This window comes from Budorcas taxicolor, chromosome 1 (genome assembly GCF_023091745.1).
Source record: "Budorcas taxicolor isolate Tak-1 chromosome 1, Takin1.1, whole genome shotgun sequence".
Classification (NCBI taxonomy): Eukaryota; Metazoa; Chordata; class Mammalia; order Artiodactyla; family Bovidae; genus Budorcas; species Budorcas taxicolor.
In genome coordinates, this window is record NC_068910.1 from 109,115,673 (window position 1) to 109,138,799 (window position 23,127).

The following is a 23,127-nucleotide window of genomic DNA, read 5'->3' on the forward strand; positions in this document are numbered from 1 at the left end:
CCCCTTCTCCTCCTGCCCCCAGTCCCTCCCAGCATCAGAGTCTTTTCCAATGAGTCAACTCTTTGCATGAGGTGGCCAAAGTACTGAAGTTTCAGCTTTAGCATCAGTCCTTCCAATGAATATTCAGGACTGATTTCCTTTAGGATGGACTGGTTGGATCTCCTTGCAGTCCAAGGGACTCTCAAGAGTCTTCTCCAACACCACAGTTCAAAAGCATCAATTCTTCGGCGCTCAGCCTTCTTCACAGCTTAAGACATAAGAATTTAGTTCTTTCCTTACAGCCAATGTCTTCCTTTTTAATTACCAAAACAATTAATGTTCATTGTAGAAAAAGTCAGATAATGCAAAAGAAGAAAATGAAAGTCACTGATTCACTACTACCTAAGGGTAAAGATTCTGATACATAGCTTCTCATTGTTTTCTTATTTAAAAAAATGAAATATATACTTTTGATATTTTTAGTTAAATTTCTTACTCTGATATCATTACAGATTCACATGCCATTGTAAGAATGATGTGGAGAGATCCCATGTGTCCTTTACCCAGTTTCCCTGATTGGTAGTATCTTGCAAAGCTGTTGTATAGCATCACAACCAGGATGTTAACATCGATGCCATCAGCATACAAAACAAGAACCTTTTATAGTTAAAATTGTTTCCCTGCCACCTCCACTTCTTAAATCCTAGCAACCAGTATTCTGTTCTCTATTTCAGTAATTTTATTATTTCAAGAATGTTGTATAAATGGAATCATGTAGTGAAATGGCAACCCACTCCAGTATTCTTGCCTGGAGAATCCCAGGGACGGGGGAGCCTGGCGGGCTGCCGTCTATGGGGTCACACAGAGTTGGACACGACTGAAGCGACTTAGGAGCAGCAGTATATAACCTTTTGAGATTAATTTTTTCCATCCAGCGTAACCTTCTGGAGATTTATTCTAGGTTGCTGTGTGTCTTAATAGTTTGTTCCTTCTATTTGCCAAGTAATATTCTATAGCATGGTTATAAACCATACTGTTGCTGCTGCTAAGTCGCTTCAGTCGTGTCCAACTCTGTGCGTCCCCATAGATGGCAGCCCACCAGGCTCCTCCGTCCATGGGATTTTCCAGGCAAGAGTACTGGAGTGGGTTGCCATTTCCTTCTCTAATAAACCATACTACTCACCTTCAAAGAATATTTGCATTATTTCCAATTTGGGACTGCTAACAAATGAAGCTGCCATAAACATTTGTATATAACTTGGAGTGTGAACCTAAGCTTTCATTTCTCTGAGATAAATGCCCAGAAGTACAATTGCTGAGCCATATTTTAGTTTTAAGAAACTGCCAAACTGTTTTCCAGAGTGGTTATACCAATTTACATTCACACCAGCAATGTCAAGTAATCTAATTTCTCTGAATCTTTACCAGCATTTATTGTTACTATTTTTTTTTTAATTTTAGCCATTCTGAGAGGCATGTAGTGATACATTGTTCTGGTTTTAATTTGCATTTCCCTAATGGTTAATGATGTAGAATATCTTTTCATATGCCTATTTACCATCTGAATATCCACAATGATGAAATGTCTGTTCCTATCTTTTGCGTATTTTCTAATTGGATTGTAGGGTTTTTTACTATTAAATTTCGAGGCTTTATGTATTCTAGACAGTGGTCCTTTGTTATATGTGTGGTTTGCTTTTTTTTTTTTTTTTCCAATCTCAAGATTCTTTTCATCCTCTAAAAGGAGTTTTTCACAGAGCAGAAGCTTTTTCATTTTAAATCTGATGTCTCTCTGTTTGTTTCTATGGACTGAGCTTTTGGTGTCAAGTGTAGGAGCTCTTTGCCTAGTCCTCAGCCTCAAAGATCTTCACTTAATTGTTTTTTCTAAGAGTTTTACAGATAAATCTTTTATATTTAAGTCCATGATCCATTTTGAGTTAAGTTTTTGTGTAAGGCAGTAGACTTAGGTTGAGTTTCATTTTTTTTCCTCTGAATGTCCAATTGCTCCAGAACTGTTTGTTGAAAAGACATATCTTTTTGTTGTTGTTGTTGAATTCCTTCTCAGTCAGGCATATTTGCATGAGTCTATTTCTGGGTTCTCTGTTTTGTTCCATTGATCTGTGTGTCTGTCCCTCCACCAATATGCACAGTCTTGATTATTGCAGCTATATAAATCTTGAAATTAGGTACACTGATAGCTCCCACTTTTCTTCTTATTCAAGAGTATCTTAGCTTCCTAGTTTCTTTACCTCCCCATGGAAATTTTAGAATTATCTTGTCTATATCGACAGAAAAAAAAAAAAGTGTGTTGAAATCTTGGTTGGAATTGCATTAAACCTGTTTATCAATTGGGGGCAAATCAAAATATTTGCAGAGCTTCCCCTGTGACTCAGCACTGAAGAATCCGCCTGCAGTACTGGAGATGCCAGTTGGATCCCTGAGTGGGGAAGATCCCCTAGAGTAGGAAATAGCAACCCACTGCAGTATTCTTGCCTGTAGAATCCCATGCACAGAGGAGCCTGGTGGGCGGCAGTCCATGGGATCACAAAGGAGTCGGCTGAGCGACTAAACAAGAACAATAAAATATTTGCTGTATTGAGTATCCCAGTCTATGAACATAGTATGTGTCTCTGTCTATTTAGATCTTTGATGTCTTTCATCAGCATTTTGTGGTTTTCAGGGAACAAGTACTTTACATACTTTGTTTACACCTCAGTGTTTAGCACAGTACCTTCCTGAAGAATGTTGGATTTCACAAAAATCATTGCCATACACAGGAGTGGAATCTTACCATGAAAAGAACCCATTAGCTATAATCCCTTTTTTAAAATGGCTTCCTTAAACTAGGAAAATGCTTTTAAGATAGCAAATGGCCCAGATAAGAAAGACTTTTCATTCACTGCCTGAAACTAGATACTTTGTAGTTTGGGATTGTAAATCAAATTCCAGTTAAGAACTTATTGGATTCAGCTGTGTGTGTGGGATGTGGTGCAGAGTGATTCAGGAAGCTGTTTTTGCTTTGCCAATTGCAGAACTCATCTTTATATATTAAAAGAGAGTTTTCATATCTCTGCCAATGATCATCTTTCATTGGTAACCAGAGGAGTTTTGAGTTGTCATTTTGTGGGCTTTATCGGGGAGCTTAAATCCAGGATTGAATTAATCAGAGAACACAAGGTTGGGTTTCTGCATTTTCCAGTTTTGAAATCTGCATAATGTTAGTAATAGACTGAACATTTATGATGTTAGTGTTCACACTGGGGCAATGAAATATAACATTACATAATTCTTTAAAGAAGATCCTGAGAGTTTAATGTACAGTCTAATGGCAGGAGACCCTTGGGAGCACAGAGAGACATATTCCTCAGAACTGTTCGTATGTACCTAAGATGAACAAGCTATCGTGTTTCCAATTTTTCTCTTAAGTTTTCAAAGGAAATAAGTACACAGGGGTAAGGAAGGCAGGGAAGAACAGGACTGTTTTCATTGCTAGGATGTCAGGAAAAGCCGTAGCTGGCATCTATGGGCTAGAATAAATAGGTATTTGTTGTGGTCTAACCAGGTAACCTTGAGTAAGTCGTTAGTTTTTCTGAGCCTCATTTCCATATTTATACAGGGGAATTGTGATCATGTCTCTGCCTTCCTAAAGTGATGATCAAATAAGATAATGGGCAGAGAAGCATATAAGCTCTAAAAACCTATACTGATGTACTATGTTATTCATTCCATAAATATTTATTAAACACCTACTGCATACAGACACCTACGGGGAGCAGACACCTACTGTGTAACAGTTCACCAAGGAGAGACACACAGGAAGCACTTAAGTACCATGAAACATCACAGGTGTGCAGAGGGAGAACATTCCAGGGGTAGCAGTGGAACTGAATTACTGAGATGCAGTGTGCTTTTAGAGTTGAGAAACACTGAAGACACATTCTTGTAAAGATCATCTATGTTCAAGTTGAGGCTACCCTCAACATGGAGGGAATTAAGAGGGAAAAAAGCTTGATCCAATTGCCAGTCCTTATTAAATAGGTGGAATGATGAAGAAAAGTCAGTAGATGGCAGAACTGGGAATTGGACAAGTGTGTAAGGGCAGATGACATGAACCTCAAGGGAAGCCAGTGGCCAGTGATGTGAAGATGGCAAGGAATGGCGAGGAAGCATCACTGTGAAGCCTGGAGAATGGTACTGCCCCAGGCTTAGGGCTTGGGCTGTGGGAGTATGACCAGTCTTCTCTTGAGGAGCTGAAAGAGTATAAGTCCTGGGGGAAGAGCTGGACAACAAGTGGAACAGGATGAGGGAAGACGAGTATGTAAGAAGGGTAAGCATGTGGCATGCATGTGTATGCTCAGTCGCTTCAGTCGTGTCCAACTCTTTGCGACCCCATGGACTGTAGCCTGCCAGGCTGCTCTGTCCATGGGATTCTCCAGGCAAGAATATTGGAGTGGGTGGTCATGCCCTCCTCCAAGGGGTCTTCTGACCCAGGAATCAAACCCTAATCTCCTGTGTCTCCTGCATTGCAGGCAGATTCTTGACCCACTGAGTCCCCTGGGAAGCCCTTGAGCATGTAGGGCCTCCAGTAATAGCAATAACTGTTGTTTATTGCGCTCCTCAGATGTACCAGCTATTGTGTTTGGCTGTTTTGTACAGTTAGTCTTCACAGGATGCTACAAACGAATTCCTGTCATCTGGATTTTACAAATAAGGGCATAAGGTCCAAAGAGGTCACATGCATCATTTAAGGTCACACAGCAAGTCCACGTTAGAACCTCTAAACCCAGATCTGCCTGACTGCAAAGCTGAGCTTTTGCACCATTTCACGTGTCTTCAGAGACGTTCAGAGAGCACCATGCAAGGAATTTGGAGGGAAATCAGAGAAGGGAAGAACCCGAGGGAGGAAGCAGAGTCACATGGGAATGAAGATACAATAGAGAACTATTGCCTAGTGATGCTTGCATTTTTGCTGGTGGCTGGAAATGCCAGGGCTGTGAGGATGAGAGCCACTGAGACCTCCAGCAGAGATGAGACCTGGTGAGGCTAGTGATTGCCTTGCTGCAGGTCCCAGGGGAGCACTGCTGTCAAGGTATTGTAATGTCTTTTGAAGAAAATTCTACCAAGGCAGATAGTAACAAAGGTCAACTTCTCCTGGCTCTTTCACTCCTGGCGGGATGGTCAAAGAGGCTTAGCTTCCTAAGTGTCAGTGATCAGTCTTTCAGCCCAGACAATAGAGAGCAGAGAAGGATGTGTGAGATGACCTCTCACTTGCTTGAAGGGTGGCAGCCCATCAGATATTGAGGTGCCTTGGCCACTTTGTGCTTGGGGACCTCTGGAGATGTGTGATGCAAGCTGGAATTTTCATTAGACTATGGTGAAAAGCAAACACATGTATCAGCCTCTCCCAGGTGGCAGTTAATGGTTACTGTCCAAGACGGCTTTTTAACAGAGTCTGGGGAAGAAAGTATTTTTTTTCCTTCCTCAGCATCCTGGCACAGCTAACGTCCTACTTTCCTTTACTAGGGGACAGTTAATGCTGCAGCTGAAACAGCAATCCCATGTGTAGTATTATACATTGACATTTATGGGCACAGGCCAGGACCAGAGACTTTTCTGGAAGCAGGTTTTGATACCTAAGGGGAGTGGTGGCAGTCCAGCTCTGCAGCCAGGTAAGAGTGGCCTCAGGTGAGAAAGATCAGGTTAGAAAATGCAAAGAACAGGAAAAAAGGACAAGTAAGTAACTGAAGAAGTTATGAACCTCACAACCTTGCTTTCAGTTAAGGTCTTCCTGCTGGAATTCTTGATTGAGGTAAAAATAAACATGCCCTTCAAAGTAACACATGTGCCGTCTGATCCCGTTCGTCACAGGAGGGGTTGGGGCAGTGAGAACATGAAGAAATGCCCTCAGAAAGGGGATAATAAGGAAACAGAAGTGGCAATAGCCTTAAAACCCTGTGCTAGGCATAGGCTGCTTGCAGAAGTTGAATCCTTGTTGTAAACGTGGTTTCTGCTACTTTACAGGTGGAAGATTCTCTTTTTCCCTTGAATCATGCTGTCGCTTTATCTCCACCTCTGTTATAACACGTTTCACCTTCCACACTCTTCTGTAGTTTTTGTTTTTTCTGCTTCTGTTGAACTGGTGCTTCTTCAGAGACAGCGATAGTGCGCTTTCCATCCTGTGCCATCTGCAGCACTTTGTATTCAGTAGCTCTTCAGTGTTCGACTGAAAGAACGAACCCAAGGACACTGTGATTCCTCTAAATTTCTTTACTAAACTCTTTTCTTGGCCAACAAAGATGACACCTTAGAAAGCCAACTTTCTCCTTTCTCCAGGATCAGGGACTCAAGTAGATAAAAAGTGTTCTATAATGCTTTGAGTGTGTAGGAGAGATACTCTCTGTTTAGGGAATGTTGCTAAGCCCTCTCATCAAAAATAGCCTTTCCATCTACGTCCAAGCTCCGTCAGGGCAGAGCAGATTGGCAAGGGTGGTTTCAAAGGAAAAAGCAATGTAATGCCTTCTGCTCACACCAGCACAGGTGCCAGGAGAGGAGGAAAATGTGTGTGATTGCAGCTTTGGATGCTAAGTGCTGTAAAAATGGAGCCAACCAACCAACCAGCGTGCAGAGCTCTTATGTGTGTTTTAAATACCTTCCCCGACCTTTGTATATTCCTGTGTACTCGGTGATCTCAGGCTCAGAGTCTTCCAAAAGCAACTGATGACTAGAGATCTTACTGTATAAGCAGAGTGAGTGGCCCTTTAAGAGGAACCCACTTATCCCAGGGAGATGGCAGAAGCTCAGAATGGCAAGAGCAGAGGGAACGGGGAGAGCCAGCCAGAAGAACACACATGGAACCCCGAGTCCTGGGCAGAGCAGCTCTTTGCTGAAGGCTGCTGTTGCTCCTTCAGGAACTGCTGCACAGACATTGACAGGAAACCAAATCAGTGACAGGACAGCCGTTTTAATGTTTGCAGAATCTGAGCATGCATCCCTCTGTGAAACTAAAGAGCTAGAGTCTTTAGGGGTTTTCTCCTCCTCAAATCTTGAATCTGGCCTTTCTTGGAAAGTTGAAGCATCAATTGATAGTCATCCTGAATGTCAAGCAGAAAGGAGGGATGGTCAATGAAGGACTGAAGCTAGGATGGGGAGATGCATGTTGCCTGCAGCATGGGTTGTACAAGAAGCTCTAGGGTGGTCATATCCAGTGGTTGCTTGGATTTGGGTGGCCTGGCTTTGGGGTAAGCATGTTTGTCCAAATAATACATTGTTGCACTAAGATGGATCTGTCTCATCTACCCTAAAGAAAAGAACCTTTGTACCCTGTGTGTTTGAGGCATAATCAGTGATCTTTATATAAAGATCAATGTCTATTAATAAAAGCCATGAGCAGGTCCCTGCCAAGATTTCCATCATTTGTTTAATCAGCTGCATCAATGCAGCAGTTTTCAAATAGTAGAGGTGTCCATTTGTACCTCTTATGTGCTTATAGGCACAGAGGCCAAGTCACCAAGTTGGGGCTCCTTGTGATCCTCCACATGGAGCTGGCTTCTCACTTGCCCGAAATGGAGTAACTGCTGTGTGTATGTGTCTAGGTAGGAGGGGGCAGGCTCCAGGTAAGGTAGCCTCTCTGCCTACCCCTCCCACCAGTCCTGCCGAGGTACAAGGGAGGGGGGCCACACTGAAGCTCGCCCAGGCAGCTCCTGAGCTGTGGGACTAGTCAGAGGCTCCTTCGCTGCATGGCCACCCTGCCCTCTGCCCAAAGCAAGAAACAGAAGACAAAACGACAGAGCTGTGGTCACACAAAGCCTGTTAACTGTGTCAGCTGTCTTTGTTTATTTGGGAACTCTGGACTTCTTTTTTTTTTTTTTTTAACAAGAAATTCGAACCACATTTTGTTTGAGATATTCCAGAAAGATGTAGCAATGTGGTTACCATTTTATAAACTTTTAAACAAAACTGTTAGTGGTTCACAACTTTGTTTAAAGAACAATGGCTTTGGAGCACAGGCCAGTCTTCTCAGGACCCCGAGGACAGTGACCAAAGCAAAGAAGAATCCAGTTCAGAGCTGGCTGACTGAGACCTGCTCTGGCAAAAGCCAGGAACCCAAATGTTAGCACTGAGGGCCTCTTCCCTTTCTGCTAGAATGGCAGTGAGTTTGGCCGTGCTGCTTTGCTGATTTACACCAGTGCCCTCAGCTTGTTAACTCTCCTCAAGTGGAAGAGAAGTTCAGGAAAAGTGGGGATGAAAACAATCACTTCTGGTATTTTGCCCCCAGCTCAAGACTGAGCCACCAACTTCAGCGTAGCTAGCTCACTACCCGACCGTGGGCATCCTCGTTTCTTGCACGCTTCCTGCTTCTGTCATCACTTCTCTCTGTAACAGCCAAAATCCCCACTATGCTTTCATTCTAATATTTCTATTAAAATAATCTGCCTTTACCTAACTTTTTCCTTCGGAGATAATTTATATTTTATAGGAAATCTCATTTATGAGTGTTTTTTTCCTGCTGTTGTTAACTGTAGCTATTACTCTTTTTAGCCTTTTCTTGGAGGGCCCTCAAGAACATTTAACAGGAAGTATTATTTAAGTCTCTTAAACATTCCTCTAAAAGTATACAAATATTTATACCTATATCAACTTTTCTAGACATTTTACAAAGCTGATTTAGTAGATGACATATTCTTCTAACAAAGATTAAAATTGAAATAACCCATAACTGGAGCTGACCAACAATGCAGATTTGGGGTTAGCAACATTCAGTTTCCAAATACATAAGATACATAGGAATTACAGGAATTTAGTTTGGTAGAATCCTTTTTTACATGTATTTTTGAAAACTCAGTTTACCCTCCAGAAAGACATTTCTTTTGGATCAGTTGCAGTCCCTATTTAACAACTTCACAGCTTACAAGTTAAGACTCTAATTAAAATATTAAATTCTGGGGCAAAGAGAACTCCAAAAAGAGTCTGTAATCAAAGCTACCAATGGTATTTTTCACAGAGCTAGAACAAATAATTTCACAATTTGTATAGAAATACAGAAAACCTCAAATAGCCAAAGCAATCTTGAGAAAGAAGAATGGAACTGGAGGAATCAACCTGCCTGACTTCAGGCTCTACTACAAAGCCACAGTCATCAAGACAGTACGGTACTGGCACAAAGACAGAAATATAGATCAATGGAACAAAATACAAAGCCCAGAGATAAATCCATGCACCTATGGACACCTTATCTTTGACAAAGGAGGCAAGAATATACAATGGAGAAAAGACAATCTCTTTAACAACTGGTGCTGGGAAAACTGGTCAACCACTTGTAAAAGAATGAAACTAGAACACTTTCTAACACCACACACAAAAATAAACTCAAAATGGATTAAAGATCTAAACGTAAGATCAGAAACTATAAAACTCCTAGAGGAAAACATAGGCAAAACACTCTCTGACATAAATCACAGCAGGATCCTCTATGACCCACCTCCCAGAATATTGGAAATAAAAGCAAAAATAAACAAATGGGACCTAATTAAACTTAAAAGCTTCTGCACAACAAAGGAAACTATAAGCAAGGTGAAAAGACAGCCTTCGGAATGGGAGAAAATAATAGCAAATGAAGCAACTGACAAACAACAAATCTCAAAAATATACAAGCAACTTACGCAGCTCAATTCCAGAAAAATAAATGACCCAATCAAAAAATGGGCCAAAGAACTAAATAGACATTTCTCCAAAGAAGACAGACAGATGGCTAACAAACACATGGAAAGATGCTCAGCATCACTCATTATCAGAGAGATGCAAATCAAAACCACAGTGAGGTACCATTTCACACCAGTCAGAATGCCTGCGATCTAAAAGACTACAAGCAATAAATGCTGGAGAGGGTGTGGAGAAAAGGGAACCCTCTTACACTGTTGGTGGGAATGCAAACTAGTACAGCCACTATGGAGAACAGTGTGGTGGTTCCTTAAAAAACTGGAAATGGAACTGCCTTATGACCCAGCAATCCCACTGCTGGACATACACACTGAGGAAACCAGAATTGAAAGAGACACGTGTACCCCAATGTTCATCGCAACCCTGTTTATAATAGCCAGGACGTGGAAGCAACCTAGATGTCCATCAGCAGACGAATGGATAAGAAAGCAGTGGTACATATACACAATGGAGTATTACTCAGCCATTAAAAAAGAATACATTTGAATCAGTCCTAATGAGGTGGATGAAACTGGAGCCGATTATACAGAGTGAAGTAAGCCAGAGAGAAAAACACCAATACAGTATACTAATGCATATATATGGAATTTAGAAAGATGGTAATGATAACCCTGTATGTGAGACAGCAAAAGAGACACATGTATAGAACAGTCTTTTGGACTCTGTGGGAGAGGGAGGGGGGATGATTTGGGAGAATAGCATTGAAACATGTATAATATCATATAAGAAACGAATCGCCAGTCCAGGTTTGATGCAGGATACAGGATGCTCGGGGCTGGTGCACTGGGATGACCCAGAGGGATGGTATGGGGAGGGAGGTGGGAGGGGGGTTCAGGACTGGGAACACATGTTCACCTCTGGTGGATTCATGTTGATGTATGGCAAAACCAATACAATATTGTAAAGTAAAAAAATAAAAATAAAAATACTTCTCTTTAAAAAAAAGGTAGTTAAAGAGCTGTACAATTAACCATTTTTAATCTTAAATATAGCATTTCTCATGTATCCTTCAGGCAGTACTGAAAAGGTATTTCCTGGAGATTCATGACACTCTGAGTTAATGGACTGAGGGTAGGTCAGTAATCCTTACACAAAGGTAGCTTGGAAAGTAGGAATGAAAAACAACTGCTGGGTCAAGATGATACAGTCCCGGAGATGTTTCAGAAGATGTTACCTCTGCAGAAGCCCATACTTAACTACTGTTCTCATTCCCCTTCTCCACAAACAAAATCTCTTTTATAAGTTGGCTTCCTCTTCACACTCTTTCTCAGATGAAACTCATCTTGGAAGTCCTTTGTTTTCACATAGCTTCTCACTATCAGACTAATTTATTGGAGTGAACAGAGTTGTGCTTGGGAGTCTAGAAATCCAACCAATCAGAGTATATTTCCTACGGTTTCAGTTAAATAACATATTTGTACATTCACGGCATAAGATATGCAGGAAATAGGAAGTTACTGTCAGTGGTTCAGTTCAGTTCAGTTCAGTCGCTCAGGCATGTCCAGCTCTTTGTGACCCCATGGACTTCAGCACACCAGGCTTCCCCGTCCATCACCAACTCCTGGAGCCTACTCGAACTCATGTCTGTTGCATCAGTGATGCCATCCAATTGTCTCATCTTCTGTCGTTCCCTTCTCCTCATGCCTTCAGTCTTTCCTAGCATCAGGGTTTTTTCCAATGAGTCGACTTTTCACATCAGGTGATCAAAGTATTGGAGTTTCAGCTTCAGCATCAGTCCTTCCAGAGAATATTCAGGACTGATGTCCTTTAGGATGGACTGGTTGGATCTCCTTGCAGTCCAAGGGACTCTCAAGAGTCTTCTCCAACACCACAGTTCAAAAGAATCAGCTCTTCGGTGCTCAGCTTTCTTCACAGTCCAACTCTCACATCCATACATGACTACTGGAAAAATCATAGCTTTGACTAGATGGACCTGTATTGGTAAAGTAATGTCTCTGCTTTTTAATATGCTGTCTAAGTTGGTCATAGCTTTTCTTCCAAGGAACAAGCATCTTTTAATTTCATGGCTGCAGTCACTGTCAGTGGTAGGCTGGGGTTAATGGAACAATCAGACCTAGACAACACCTCAGTAAATCTGAAGAGGTTGATTCATCATAAGGACACAGAAACAAGTCAGTCTGGCCAGGATGATAGACAGAGTACATGCTTCCAGACTGCAGAATACCACCAGAGCTATACCCTTGCATATAATGCCAGACTTGGTGGCATCTCATTTCTCCTCCAGGCCAGTGTAGACTAAATCCATTCTGCATGCCTGCTAATCTAGATCTGTTCTAACAACGCTCCCATCTGGACAGATTCATTAATTTCAAGATTAAGCAGGGTTCAGTGTGACTTCTAGGACTGTGGTGGAGATAGTGAGAAAGCATGGCAGGAAAACTAGAGCTACCTGGTGAAGGATTGTTCCAAGAAGCCCTACTTTGGCTTTTTAAAAAGAGTTAAAAGCTAAAGGATGATCACTGAGTTGTGGGTTTTTTTAAGGTCTACAGGCATCACATTCTATAACTGTGTGTCCTTGTGAGAGGCGCTTCCCCAGTGACTCAGTGGTAAAGAATCCACCTGCCGTACAGGAGATGCAGGAGACACAGGTTCAGTTCCTGAGTCGGGAAGATCCCCCTGGAGGAGGGCATGGCAACCTACTCCAGTATTCTTGCCTGGAGAATCATGGACAGAGGAGCTTGGCAGACTACAGTTCATAGGGTCACAAAGAGTTGGACATGACTGAAGTGACTTAGCACGCATGCACATCCTTGTGAGAACTCTCAGTTCAGAAGCTTGTACCATTGCTTGTGCTGGGGTGTGTTGCTCACCTTCCTGCTAGGAATGCTCACTTCCTTTGGAATCCTTTAGATAAGTTCAGCACCATCTGATTCACTCAAGTGGTGTCTGGCTGTTCTATCATCCCAGGCTGATACTGTGATTCCCATAGTATGTTTTCACATGTTTGGAAATTTTAAAATGCCAGAGGTTATTTTACTGTTTTTAAAAAAAAAAACTGCTGAAATTTAATAAGATAGCACAAGTACGCTAAAGGAAATGCTAAGGAAAATGTTTTTTGGTCACTAGGGCAATGGGTTGAAATGCAAAAACCCCACTAAGATGGTGGCTGGCGTATTGCCACTGACTCTATCTGGTCTAACCCTGAAAGTATTAAGTTCTTATGGACTTTGTGACAGAGTCAAGAGAAGTAAATCTGTAGCTCCCAGTTCAGACTGAACTACTGTTTTAGTGCTGCAAGTACAGGTGAAAATCTTTATATTCTTCCATCCTGTTTTAAAAAAAAAATCCTTGTTTATACACAGATTAGTTCCACTAGACCTAGCTGAACTTTTGGAGTTCTTTTTTTCAACTGAAATTTCCTTGTACAAATAAACTATCCAGATGTGGATGGGAACGTAATAATAGAATTACGTGCTGAAATAACTGAGATTATTTAGGTCATGATTGCAGTTTTATGATGCCATCTGGGGAAATTACTAAGTGCATGTGAATTTGAGGTAAACTAAAGTTTTTCTCCCTTCAGTAGGCATTATGGCCTCTTATGGCACTTTTTTGGTATTGGAATTTGCCGCTTACTTTGCTTACTTTAAGAGTGATGGATCTGCAACTCTGTCACGATTTGAACTGGAGTTTTCCTTCCACACAAATGACAGGTATTTAATGTGTCAGGACAGTCTGTCTGAAACCTGAGCTAACCACTTAACAGTAAAATAGTAAAACTTGCTATTCTGTGTGTACAAATGCTGTCTTTCCAAATTAGGAAAGAAGATATAAAACCCTGTAGAAGTGCCTTTGTTTTAACAGGAGAAATTTAATGCTCTACCATTAACATTCTCCCAAGGTAATGTTACATAAATAATTACTGCTACACCGGAAGAGTCATTTCCCATTCTGGAATAATTTGCACACATTTAGGAATTTGATTGTCTCCTCAAAATCTTCTGGGCTGTGGGCCCATAAATTATTACATTTTGATGGGACTTCCATACACAATCTAACTTTTATGGAAGGAGAGAGCAAGAGAATTGCAAAAAAGTAGTGACGTTTATGGTTAGAGAAGCTCAAGGAAGGGAAAAGAATATTCCTGCTTATTTAACATACTGCAAGGAAATTTGTGGTTTACTTTCAATAATCAACTTCCTGAAAATTTTTTTATGCCCAAACCACAAGATTTGGCTTTAAATTCATACCTGTCTGTGGGCATGTAGTATCTAAAGCAGTGGTTCTCACTTCACACCAGTCAGAATGGCTGCGATCCAAAAATCTGCAAGCAATAAATGCTGGAGAGGGTGTGGAGGAAAGGGAACCCTCCTACACTGTTGGTGGGAATGCAAACTAGTACAACCACTATGGAAAACAGTGTGGAGATTCCTTAAAAAATTGCAAATAGAACTGCCATATGACCCAGCAATCCCACTGCTGGGCATACACACCAAGGAAACCAGAATTGAAAGGGACACATGTACCCCAATGTTCATCACAGCACTGTTTATAATAGCCAGGACATGGAAACAACCTAGATATCCATCAGCAGATGAATGGATAAGAAAGCTGTGGTACATATACACAAGGGAGTATTACTCAGCCGTTAAAAAGAATACATTTGAATCAGTTCTGATGAGATGGATGAAACTGGAGCCGATTATACAGAGTGAAGTAAGCCAGAAAGAAAAACACCAATACAGTATACTAATGCATATATATGGAATTTGGAAAGATGGCAATGATGACCCTGTATGCAAGAAAGCAAAAAAGACACAGATGTGTATAGCGGACTTTTGGACTCAGAGGGAGAGGGAGAGGGTGGGATGATTTGGGAGAATGGCATTGAAACATGTATACTATCATGTAAGAATCGAATCACCAGTCTGTGTCCGATGCAGGATACAGCATGCTTGGGGCTGGTGCACGGGGATGACCCAGAGGGATGTTGTGGGGAGGGAGGTGGGAGGGGGGGTCCGTGTTTGGGATCGCATGTGCACCCGTGGTGGATTCGTGTCAATGTATGGCAGAACCAATACAGTATTGTAAAGTGAAATAAAGTAAAAATAAAAATTAAAAAATAATAATAATAAAAAAGTAAAGCAGTGGTTCTTAGAGTCCCTAAGGAAACACATTATTCAAATGCCGGTTCCCTTGGTTTCTAGATGGCATTTCTAACCCAAGACTTCTTAATTTGGTTCAATTTGTCTTTGTGTATCCGGGATCTTGTAATGTTTACCAGCTTTTCAGGAAGACCTGACATGCCACATTTTCAAGACTGAATTTTGTTAGACCCAATCTATAACACTGGGAATTTTCTATATTATTAATGATGATAGTAATGCTGCTGCTGCTGCTAGGTCGCTTCAGTCATGTCCGACTCTGTGCGACCGCATAGACAGCAGCCCACCAGGCTCCTCTGTCCACAGAATTCTTTAGGCGCGAATACTGGAGTGGGTTGCCATAAATATCTCCTGATTATCGAGCACTTATTATCTGTCACTAACTGTAGTTAACACTTTATATTTCTCATTTATTGTTCCCCAGAAGACAAATACAGTTATTATCTTCATTTTATGAAGAAACTTAAAGCTTTGAGAGGTTAAGTAACTTTTTGGAGATTAAAACCCATGATGTCATCTGGAAAAAATTCATGCTCTTAGGCATTAGGCGTTATGCTAATGAGTACATCCATTTGCTGGTTTAGTAATAACTGGCTTTTGTTTGATATTGATATGTTCAGTTCAGATAGCCCTTACTCTTTTCCTACTCTGGTCTAGAAGTTTGGTGGACTTGTACACTTCATGCACTGCTTCCCCTTGAATTTGTGTGCATATGTCTATGTTGCCCTTGTAAAGTTTTAAACAAAAAATATAACTGTGGAATACCTGAATAATCTTGGAGTCTTGGTTGTTTTTGGTGGGAAGCTGAGCCAATTCACTGGGAAACTTGAACTTCCCAAGCTTCAAGATGGCACTTCGTTATTATGCCTTCAGATCTCTTCTTGTGTTAGGAAGGGTGAGACTCCATAAACAGGTGAATCTTCATGACCAAAGCTCTCCCCACATCTTCCTAAACAAGGAGTCTGCCATGTATACAGTGCACCAGACAGAATTAGGACACCTGGTTTCTGTACCCCAATCCTCTATAGCAGTAGGCACTATAATTTGCTCCTTTCAGTTGTGTGTTCTCCATTTAGGGTGACCCACTGCCCCAGTTTTCCCGGGACAATTCTGATTTTAGCAGTGAAAGTCCTGAAGCCTAGAAAATTCCACAGTCCCAAATACAACTCGACCAATGACTGTCCTACCTCCTTTATTTTTCCAGAGCTGTATCCAAGCCCCAAATTCCAGCACTTCTGCTTTGTTGAATCTCCTGAAGAGTACAAATAAATCTTTTAAACTAAGAAATTGGGCAACTCTGGCTCAGATTCATAAGTGTGTAGTGGACTGTTAGAGATACAGAACTTGAACAGACCAAGAAAGACCTGTATAAATTTTGGAGGAATTTACAGATACTTAGCTTGAAAGATTTGTGAAAGAAATAATTTTTTGTTTTATATTGCCTTCACTTTTGTTTCAACTTTATCTCTTCAGGGAGTAGGCTGAGTCTTAGAGGAAACCTTTCTCTGATTGTCAAAGTTCAAGTGGTAAATCATTGTTTGACATTGTCAGACCATCATAAATGTCCCTAATATACAAAGATGTCCTTGTCAGCAATATTCTAAACATACTAAGTAGAATGTAGGGTTAGACTGAGACTTGTCAAGTGGTTCAGTGGTAAAGAATCCACCTGCCAATGCAGGAGACGCAAGAGATGCAGATTCTGTCCCTGGCTCAGGAAGATCCCCTGGAGTAGGAATTGGCAACCCACTCCAGTATTCTTGCCTGGAAAATTCCATGGATAGAGGAACCTGGCAGACTACAGTCTATGGGGTTGCAAGAGTTGGACATGACTGAGCTACTGAGCACGCATGCACAGCATTAGATTAATGGATAGTAGCACAAATAGTTATATATTGTCCTGACTTTTCAGTTCAGTTCAGTTCAGTTGCTCATCATGTCCGACTCTGCGACGTCATAGACTGCAGCACGCCAGGCCTCCCTGTCCATCACCAACTCCCAGAGTTCACTCAAACTCATGTCCGTTGAGACAGTGATGCCATCCAACTGTCTCATCCTCTGTCGTCCCCTTCTCCTCCCACCTTCAATCTTTCCCAGCATCAGGGTCTCTTCAAATGAGTCAGGTCTTCGCATCAGGTGGCCAAAGTATTGGAGTTTCAGCTTCAGCATCAGTCTTTCCAGTGAATATTCAGGACTGATTTCCTTTAAGATGGACAGGGTGGATCTCCTTGCAGTCCAGGGGACTCTCAATAGTCTCCTCCAACACCACAGTTCAAAAGCATCAATTCTTCGGCACTCAGCTTTCTTCATAGTCCAACTCTCACATCCGTACATGACCACTGTAGCCAAATGACTTTATTTATTCTTTCATACTTTTAGCCAAGTTTGCCAAACAAGAATTATAATGGAAAATGCTAGTGATTTTTTTTTAAGTTCAAGTTCTAAATACTTTTAATTTTATTTAAGAAACAAGTCTTGATCTCAGTTACATGATTTTTCTCCCCTAATATGAAGTTATTTTTGCATTGATTGGGGAGAAATACAATAATAAGTTTTTAAACTCTGAACTACTAACTGCACCTGCTTGGGATCTAAAACTGAAATGGAAAACACAAGGCTTAACCCCACATGCTCCCTGATCAAATGCAAAGGTTCTTAAAATAGCTCCGGGTGAAGATGTTTGGAGCAGCTGAAAACCAAGGAGCTGGTGTCCCTAGTCACAACCTGGCAGTTAATACCGTGGCTCAGAGGCAGCTGCCTCTGTCTCTTTCTGTCTCAAGGCTTGCAGCAGCAGCTCCTAGAAGCAGCACAGAAGCAGCCTCTGCTTTACCCACATTTCTGTCCTCCCTAAACTCTACTTTCCTAGTCAGAGGATTGTCCCTGGATCCATGAAGGGGATCTGAGACATTCTGTCCAAGCCACTAGAACAAAGTATTGGGTTGGCCAAAAAATTTGTTCGGATTTTCCCATAAGATGTTACGAGAAAACCCAAATAAACTTTCTGGCCAACCCAATAGCTAAACACCTTCAAACAATTATAATAAACCTTAAATAGGTACACAATAAATTCCAGGGAAAAAAATGTAAGGAAGAAACAAAGTGCATTTGATTGATCATAGCTAGCCGTAACAGAGAATACTAGCTATGAGTGGTACCCTACACCCTGTTATCTTCAGTATCCCAGTTACCCGCAGATCAGTTTACTCTCTTGAAATCCACCAGGGAGACCTTCACTCAAGACTGCTCTGATCAGCTCTGCCGATCTTGATAGAGCTCTCAGTTAACTCATATGTCTCAGTTGATATAGCTGTCAGCTTACCATTTTCCCCCATAATTTTGTCCTGTGATATTTTCACTTACCATTGATAAACTGCTTCTCTCAAGGTCCCACTTATGCATCCACCAGTAGCAGGATCTGGGCTGGGTGGACAATTGGTCTAATCTGATCTGACGGCTTTTTATGTTGCCAGACTTTTGGCACTAACCAGAAGTTTAAAATTCTATCTACATTCACATGTAGATGAGTATACTATCCTGTTCCCATCATAAGAAGAAGAAAAAAGCAGTAGCTTATATCTTGTTTAAAAACTACACTATTTTGAGGGCCAGAGGAAAGAACTGTTGGGTGAGTGTAGAAGGGAGGTAGAGGCAGAAAGACAATGGTGTGTGGGAAGGCCTGAAACTCTCCCATTGGCAGCTTCCAGTTGGCCACCACCACCTTCAACCAGTGCTCGGAACTGTGAGTACTCATGTTGAAAACTCAGAATTTTTCTAGACTTCATTTGAGAAATTATTTAAGGAGACTGCATTAGAGAGAACATTAGCTGGGCTGGTTCCTTCAAAGTCTAAAACCTAGTTTTTCCATCGGCTGAACAGGGAATAATACTTGCATTTCCTATCATGCAGGGTCACCTTAGGGTCAAGTGAGTGACTGATGCTCGAATTCTGTAAACAATGTAGGACACCTCCCAGGTATAAAATGACCCTGTGGTTACGAATAACGCCGTTATACGAAGTTTCCTCAACCATAGTGAGAGCATAGTACTGCCACTCTTTCTGTTGTAGCCTCCGGTGATTGACTGTCTTTGTCAGACAAATCAGACAGAAACATCTTGAACCCTCATCAGATTTGAGCCCCAGATAGCTATGAGGCTATCTAATACAAATTTTGCTCTCATGTCCTCGTTAGAGACATCTTGTCTGACCCAATTCTGAAGGAGCAAACTATCGGTATATGAGCCTTTGTCTGACATCTATAATTTAGAACAGAAATGTTAACATCCCTCAAAGAAGGCTCAAGCAGTTTCAATACAATGTATATTCCAATCTGATTATTTGATTATTTGGTCCCTGGAATTCTCTCCCTATCTTGCAGACACTGAATCAACCTTTATAAGTAGGAAAAATTTTTTCTAGTCTTTTACTTAGAAACAAAGGAGAAAATCCCATGGTAGGCAACATGAACAGTTAGTTAGTTAGTTCAGTTGCTCAGTCGTGTCCGACTCTGCGACCCCATGAATCACAGCACGCCAGGCCTCCCTGTCTATCACCATCTCCCGGAGTTAACTCAAACTCACGACCATCAAGTTGGTGATGCTCTCTGGAGAGGCCTTACAAATAGCTGTGAAAAGAAGAGAAGTGAAAAGCAAAGGAGAAAAGGAAGCATATAAGCATCTGTATGCAGAGTTCCAAAGAATAGCAAAAAGAGATAAGAAAGCCTTCCTTAGCGATCAATGCAAAGAAATAGAGGAAAACAACAGAATGGGAAAGACTAGAGATCTCTTCAAGAAAATTAGAGATACCAAGGGGACATTTCATGCATGGCATGGATGTAACAGAAGCAGAAGATATTAGGAAGAGGTGGCAAGAATATACAGAAGAACTGTACACAAAAGATCTTCATGACCAAGATAATCATGATGGTGTGATCACTCACCTAGAGCCAGACATCCTGGAATGTGAAGTCAAGTGGGCCTTAGAAAGCATCATTTTGAACAAAGCTAGTGGAAGTGATGGAATTCCAGTTGAGCTGTTTCAAATCCTGAAAGATGATGCTGTGAAAGTGCTGCACTCAATATGCCAGCAAATGTGGAAAACTCAGCAGTGGCCACAGTACTGGAAAAGGTCAGTTTTCATTCCAATCCCAAAGAAAGGCAATGCCAAAGAATGCTCAAACTACCACGCAATTGCACTCATCTCACATGCTAGTAAAGTAATGCTCAAAATTCTCCAAGCCAGGCTTCAGCAATACGTGAACTGTGAACTTCCAGATGTTCAAGCTGGTTATAGAAAAGGCAGAGGAACCAGAGATCAAATTGCCAACATCCACTGGATCATCAAAAGAGCAAGAGAGTTCCAGGAAAACATCTATTTCTGATTCATTGACTATGCCAAAGCCTTTGACTGTGTGGATCACAATAAACTGGAAAATTCTGAAAGAGATGGGAATACCAGACCACCTGTCCTGCCTCTTGAGAAACATGAACAGTATTAAGGTTCAAATCACTAATAATTGGCCCCTCTGTGAAGATCTCCATACTCAGAGAATACGGAAACCACTTCTGGTCCATTCACTGCTGTATCTCTGGTAACCCAACATGTAGTAGGCACTCTAAACCTTTGTTGAATGAATGAACAAGTGAGCAAACTCATTAAGCCCTTTTACCATAAGAGTGGTCTACCTAATTACAATGAAGCAAACAAAACAAAAAAATTATGTTGTTCTCTGTATGAATGGCTATTAAATGCTGGTGGCCACTTAGTTCTGTCCAAATGCAAATAAAAGCAACATTTTTTTCTTTAAATGTTTTTTAATGTAACATATTGAAGAGGCGAGACATGTATTTCAGTAGTAATGAAAACTTTCTTTTACGTTAAGACAAGAATAACATGGACTTTCTTCTGAAGAATACAGGGCCCTTTACTTTTGTTTTTCCCCATCCGTGGAGCTCATCCCCATTGCTCCTGAACTCTTGGCACATTACAACATCTAGCCCATACAACAGGTAAATGGATCATCATTTTGAAACCACAATAAAGTATCTGTATCTCCAGTGACAATGTCACTACCTAAGACCAATTGTTGGCTAACAAATTTTTTTATTCAACAACAGTTTAAATGAAAAAAGAAAACTACATACAAACTTTAACAGAAGCTAAACTCTTAAAAAAATTTTTTTTACACTTTATGTTTATAATCAATACTTTCTTCGTCCTATAATTTTTACAGAATATTTTTGCATTGGTAATCTTAAGAACCCAAACTCAACATTGCTCTGGGAAATTACCTGAAAAACTCTTGTAAGCATAGACTTCTCTTGATTGCCCAACATATTTGTTTTAAAGAAATAAAAATAGCCCATGAATATTATTGCTGCCTTTAGAAATTTTCAGTAGCAAAGAGCTGTTTAAATATTTATGCTGATTTTTAATTAAGCATAATATGAGTTTCATAATAGTGTCAACTGATGACTGTAGAGATGTATCTACTTGGAATATTTGTTTTGGGAGGATAGAAGATTGATGTATTAGGAAGTATCATCATAGGAAAAGTATTTTTAGTTGAAGCAAGAGGAGCATTGCCACAGTTTGGAGGAGTTTTCACCAGTAGTATGCTACCCCTTGCCCTCCTTTATTACAAGCCTAACACACGCATAGAACATGGTGGATGTAGCTGAGCAGTGTATGCATTGCATTTCTTGCAGTCCTTCGTAAGACTTGCATAGATATTGAAGAAAGATGTGATCATCAGGTGTAATGAAAAAGAGTGATTGAATATGTCACAAAAATTTTAGCTGAACATGTATCTCTCAAACTAAATCTGTATTCAAAACTATGCATTCACCCTAAACACTGACTAATACTCCCACTGAGCAAGTACAGAACTTTCTCTGGTATCATTTGGCAGCAATCAGGCTTCATTTCCCATTGACATTGAGGTTTGTTGTGCCATAAACATCCAGTCATGCTTTGGGGTGATAGGTATCTTCTAAGACCTTCCAAAAAACCCCACCTCAAGAATCTGCTTCTCTTCTCTGGCCCCCATTCATCAAATCTTGCCCATTCACCAAATCTTTAGCACCAAAGAAATAGGAACAAAAGGAAATGAAAAGGAATACCTCTAAGTTGCCATTTTAAGATGTTAATTTCTTCTGTCTTTCCATAAAAAGAAAATGCCTCCTAACCAGTCTAGCCTATCCAATACACTTCTCCATTGATACCACATTTGGGATGATTTTCAAATTATGCATTGATCATTTACATCAGTTTGCAAAATCAAGCTATTACCAAGCAAAGTCATCTGCCCAAAACATTTTAAAATTTTTGACCATTTGTCTTACTCTAAAGAGGATAGCGATTTAAGATTTTATTTTGGTCTCCTGTCAGGATAGTTCCTCTATTTTGCACGCAGCTCTTCTTCATATTAAAAAACGTCATCACCCTTCATAAGCCCTTAATCATGCCTAAGATTTACTCTATTCCCTTGCATAATGCCCAGAAGCTTCTGCTCCTGGAGAGCAGTGGGGGCAGTTCCTGGATGTTGGATATCACAGACACGTCCCCAAAGCCTCTTCTCAGTGGCACTGGGGACACTTACCTTACTGCGCAGGTGCCTCTGCTTAGTCACACCCGGTGGTCCTCTCTTCTCATCCCCACCAAGTCCAACAGTGGAATCCAGGGACCAACAGCGTTTTCTTCTTTTCTTTTTGGACAGTCTCTCAGTTTTTGTTTTGTGGGCTTCAAAGTCAAGGAGAACTTGCAACCAGGGTCCACTGACAGTTCCGCAGAGGAGAGGCAGAGGGGAGCCCAACACTGACTGGGCCCAAACACTAAATATAACCCTCCTCCCTCTCCAGGCTGTGTCCTTCATACTCAGAAGGCAGGCGACCTGGCTGAATCCCTCACCCCACAGCTTGCCAGCCTCCACAGAAGAAAGGGTCTAACTGGACTGAGGTGCAGAATGAGACGACCCAAGACCCGGGAGCCATCTGCCCAGAGCAGACAAGTAGAGGCAGGTATAGGCTCCGTGAGTGTGTCTGGGTGTGTGTGTGTCTGTCTGTGTGTGTGTGTTTGCATGCCTGTGCCCAGCAGCTGCTCTCCAGATTAGAAGACACCACTCTTTGGCAGGCAACTCTGAAACCACCCTCTTGGGTGATTTCAAATTTATGTGCACATCTTGGCCGAGAGAAGAAACCTCCCAGGCACAACCTGGGTCCCCTTCTGTGCCCTGTCACTGCCCCAGATACACTGTGAACCGCAACAAACAGCGGCGCCAGCATCCTAAGAACAGATGCCCAGATGGACA

General features: G+C 41.3%; 1 protein-coding gene across 3 annotated transcripts in view; it reads left to right on the forward strand.

Moving 5' to 3' along the window:
• The window catches only part of CMSS1 (cms1 ribosomal small subunit homolog), a 399,921-nt gene that overhangs the window by 298,873 nt on the left and 77,921 nt on the right, over window positions 1-23,127 (forward strand). For 2 of the 3 annotated variants that reach the window (XM_052642246.1, XM_052642258.1), the window contains exon 2: window positions 22,679-22,837. The exons of the other annotated variant lie outside the window; for it this stretch is intronic. In XM_052642246.1, the coding sequence (XP_052498206.1) occupies window positions 22,679-22,837 (159 nt within the window). The remainder of the gene's footprint in view (window positions 1-22,678; window positions 22,838-23,127) is intronic. 3 annotated transcript variants of the gene reach the window in all.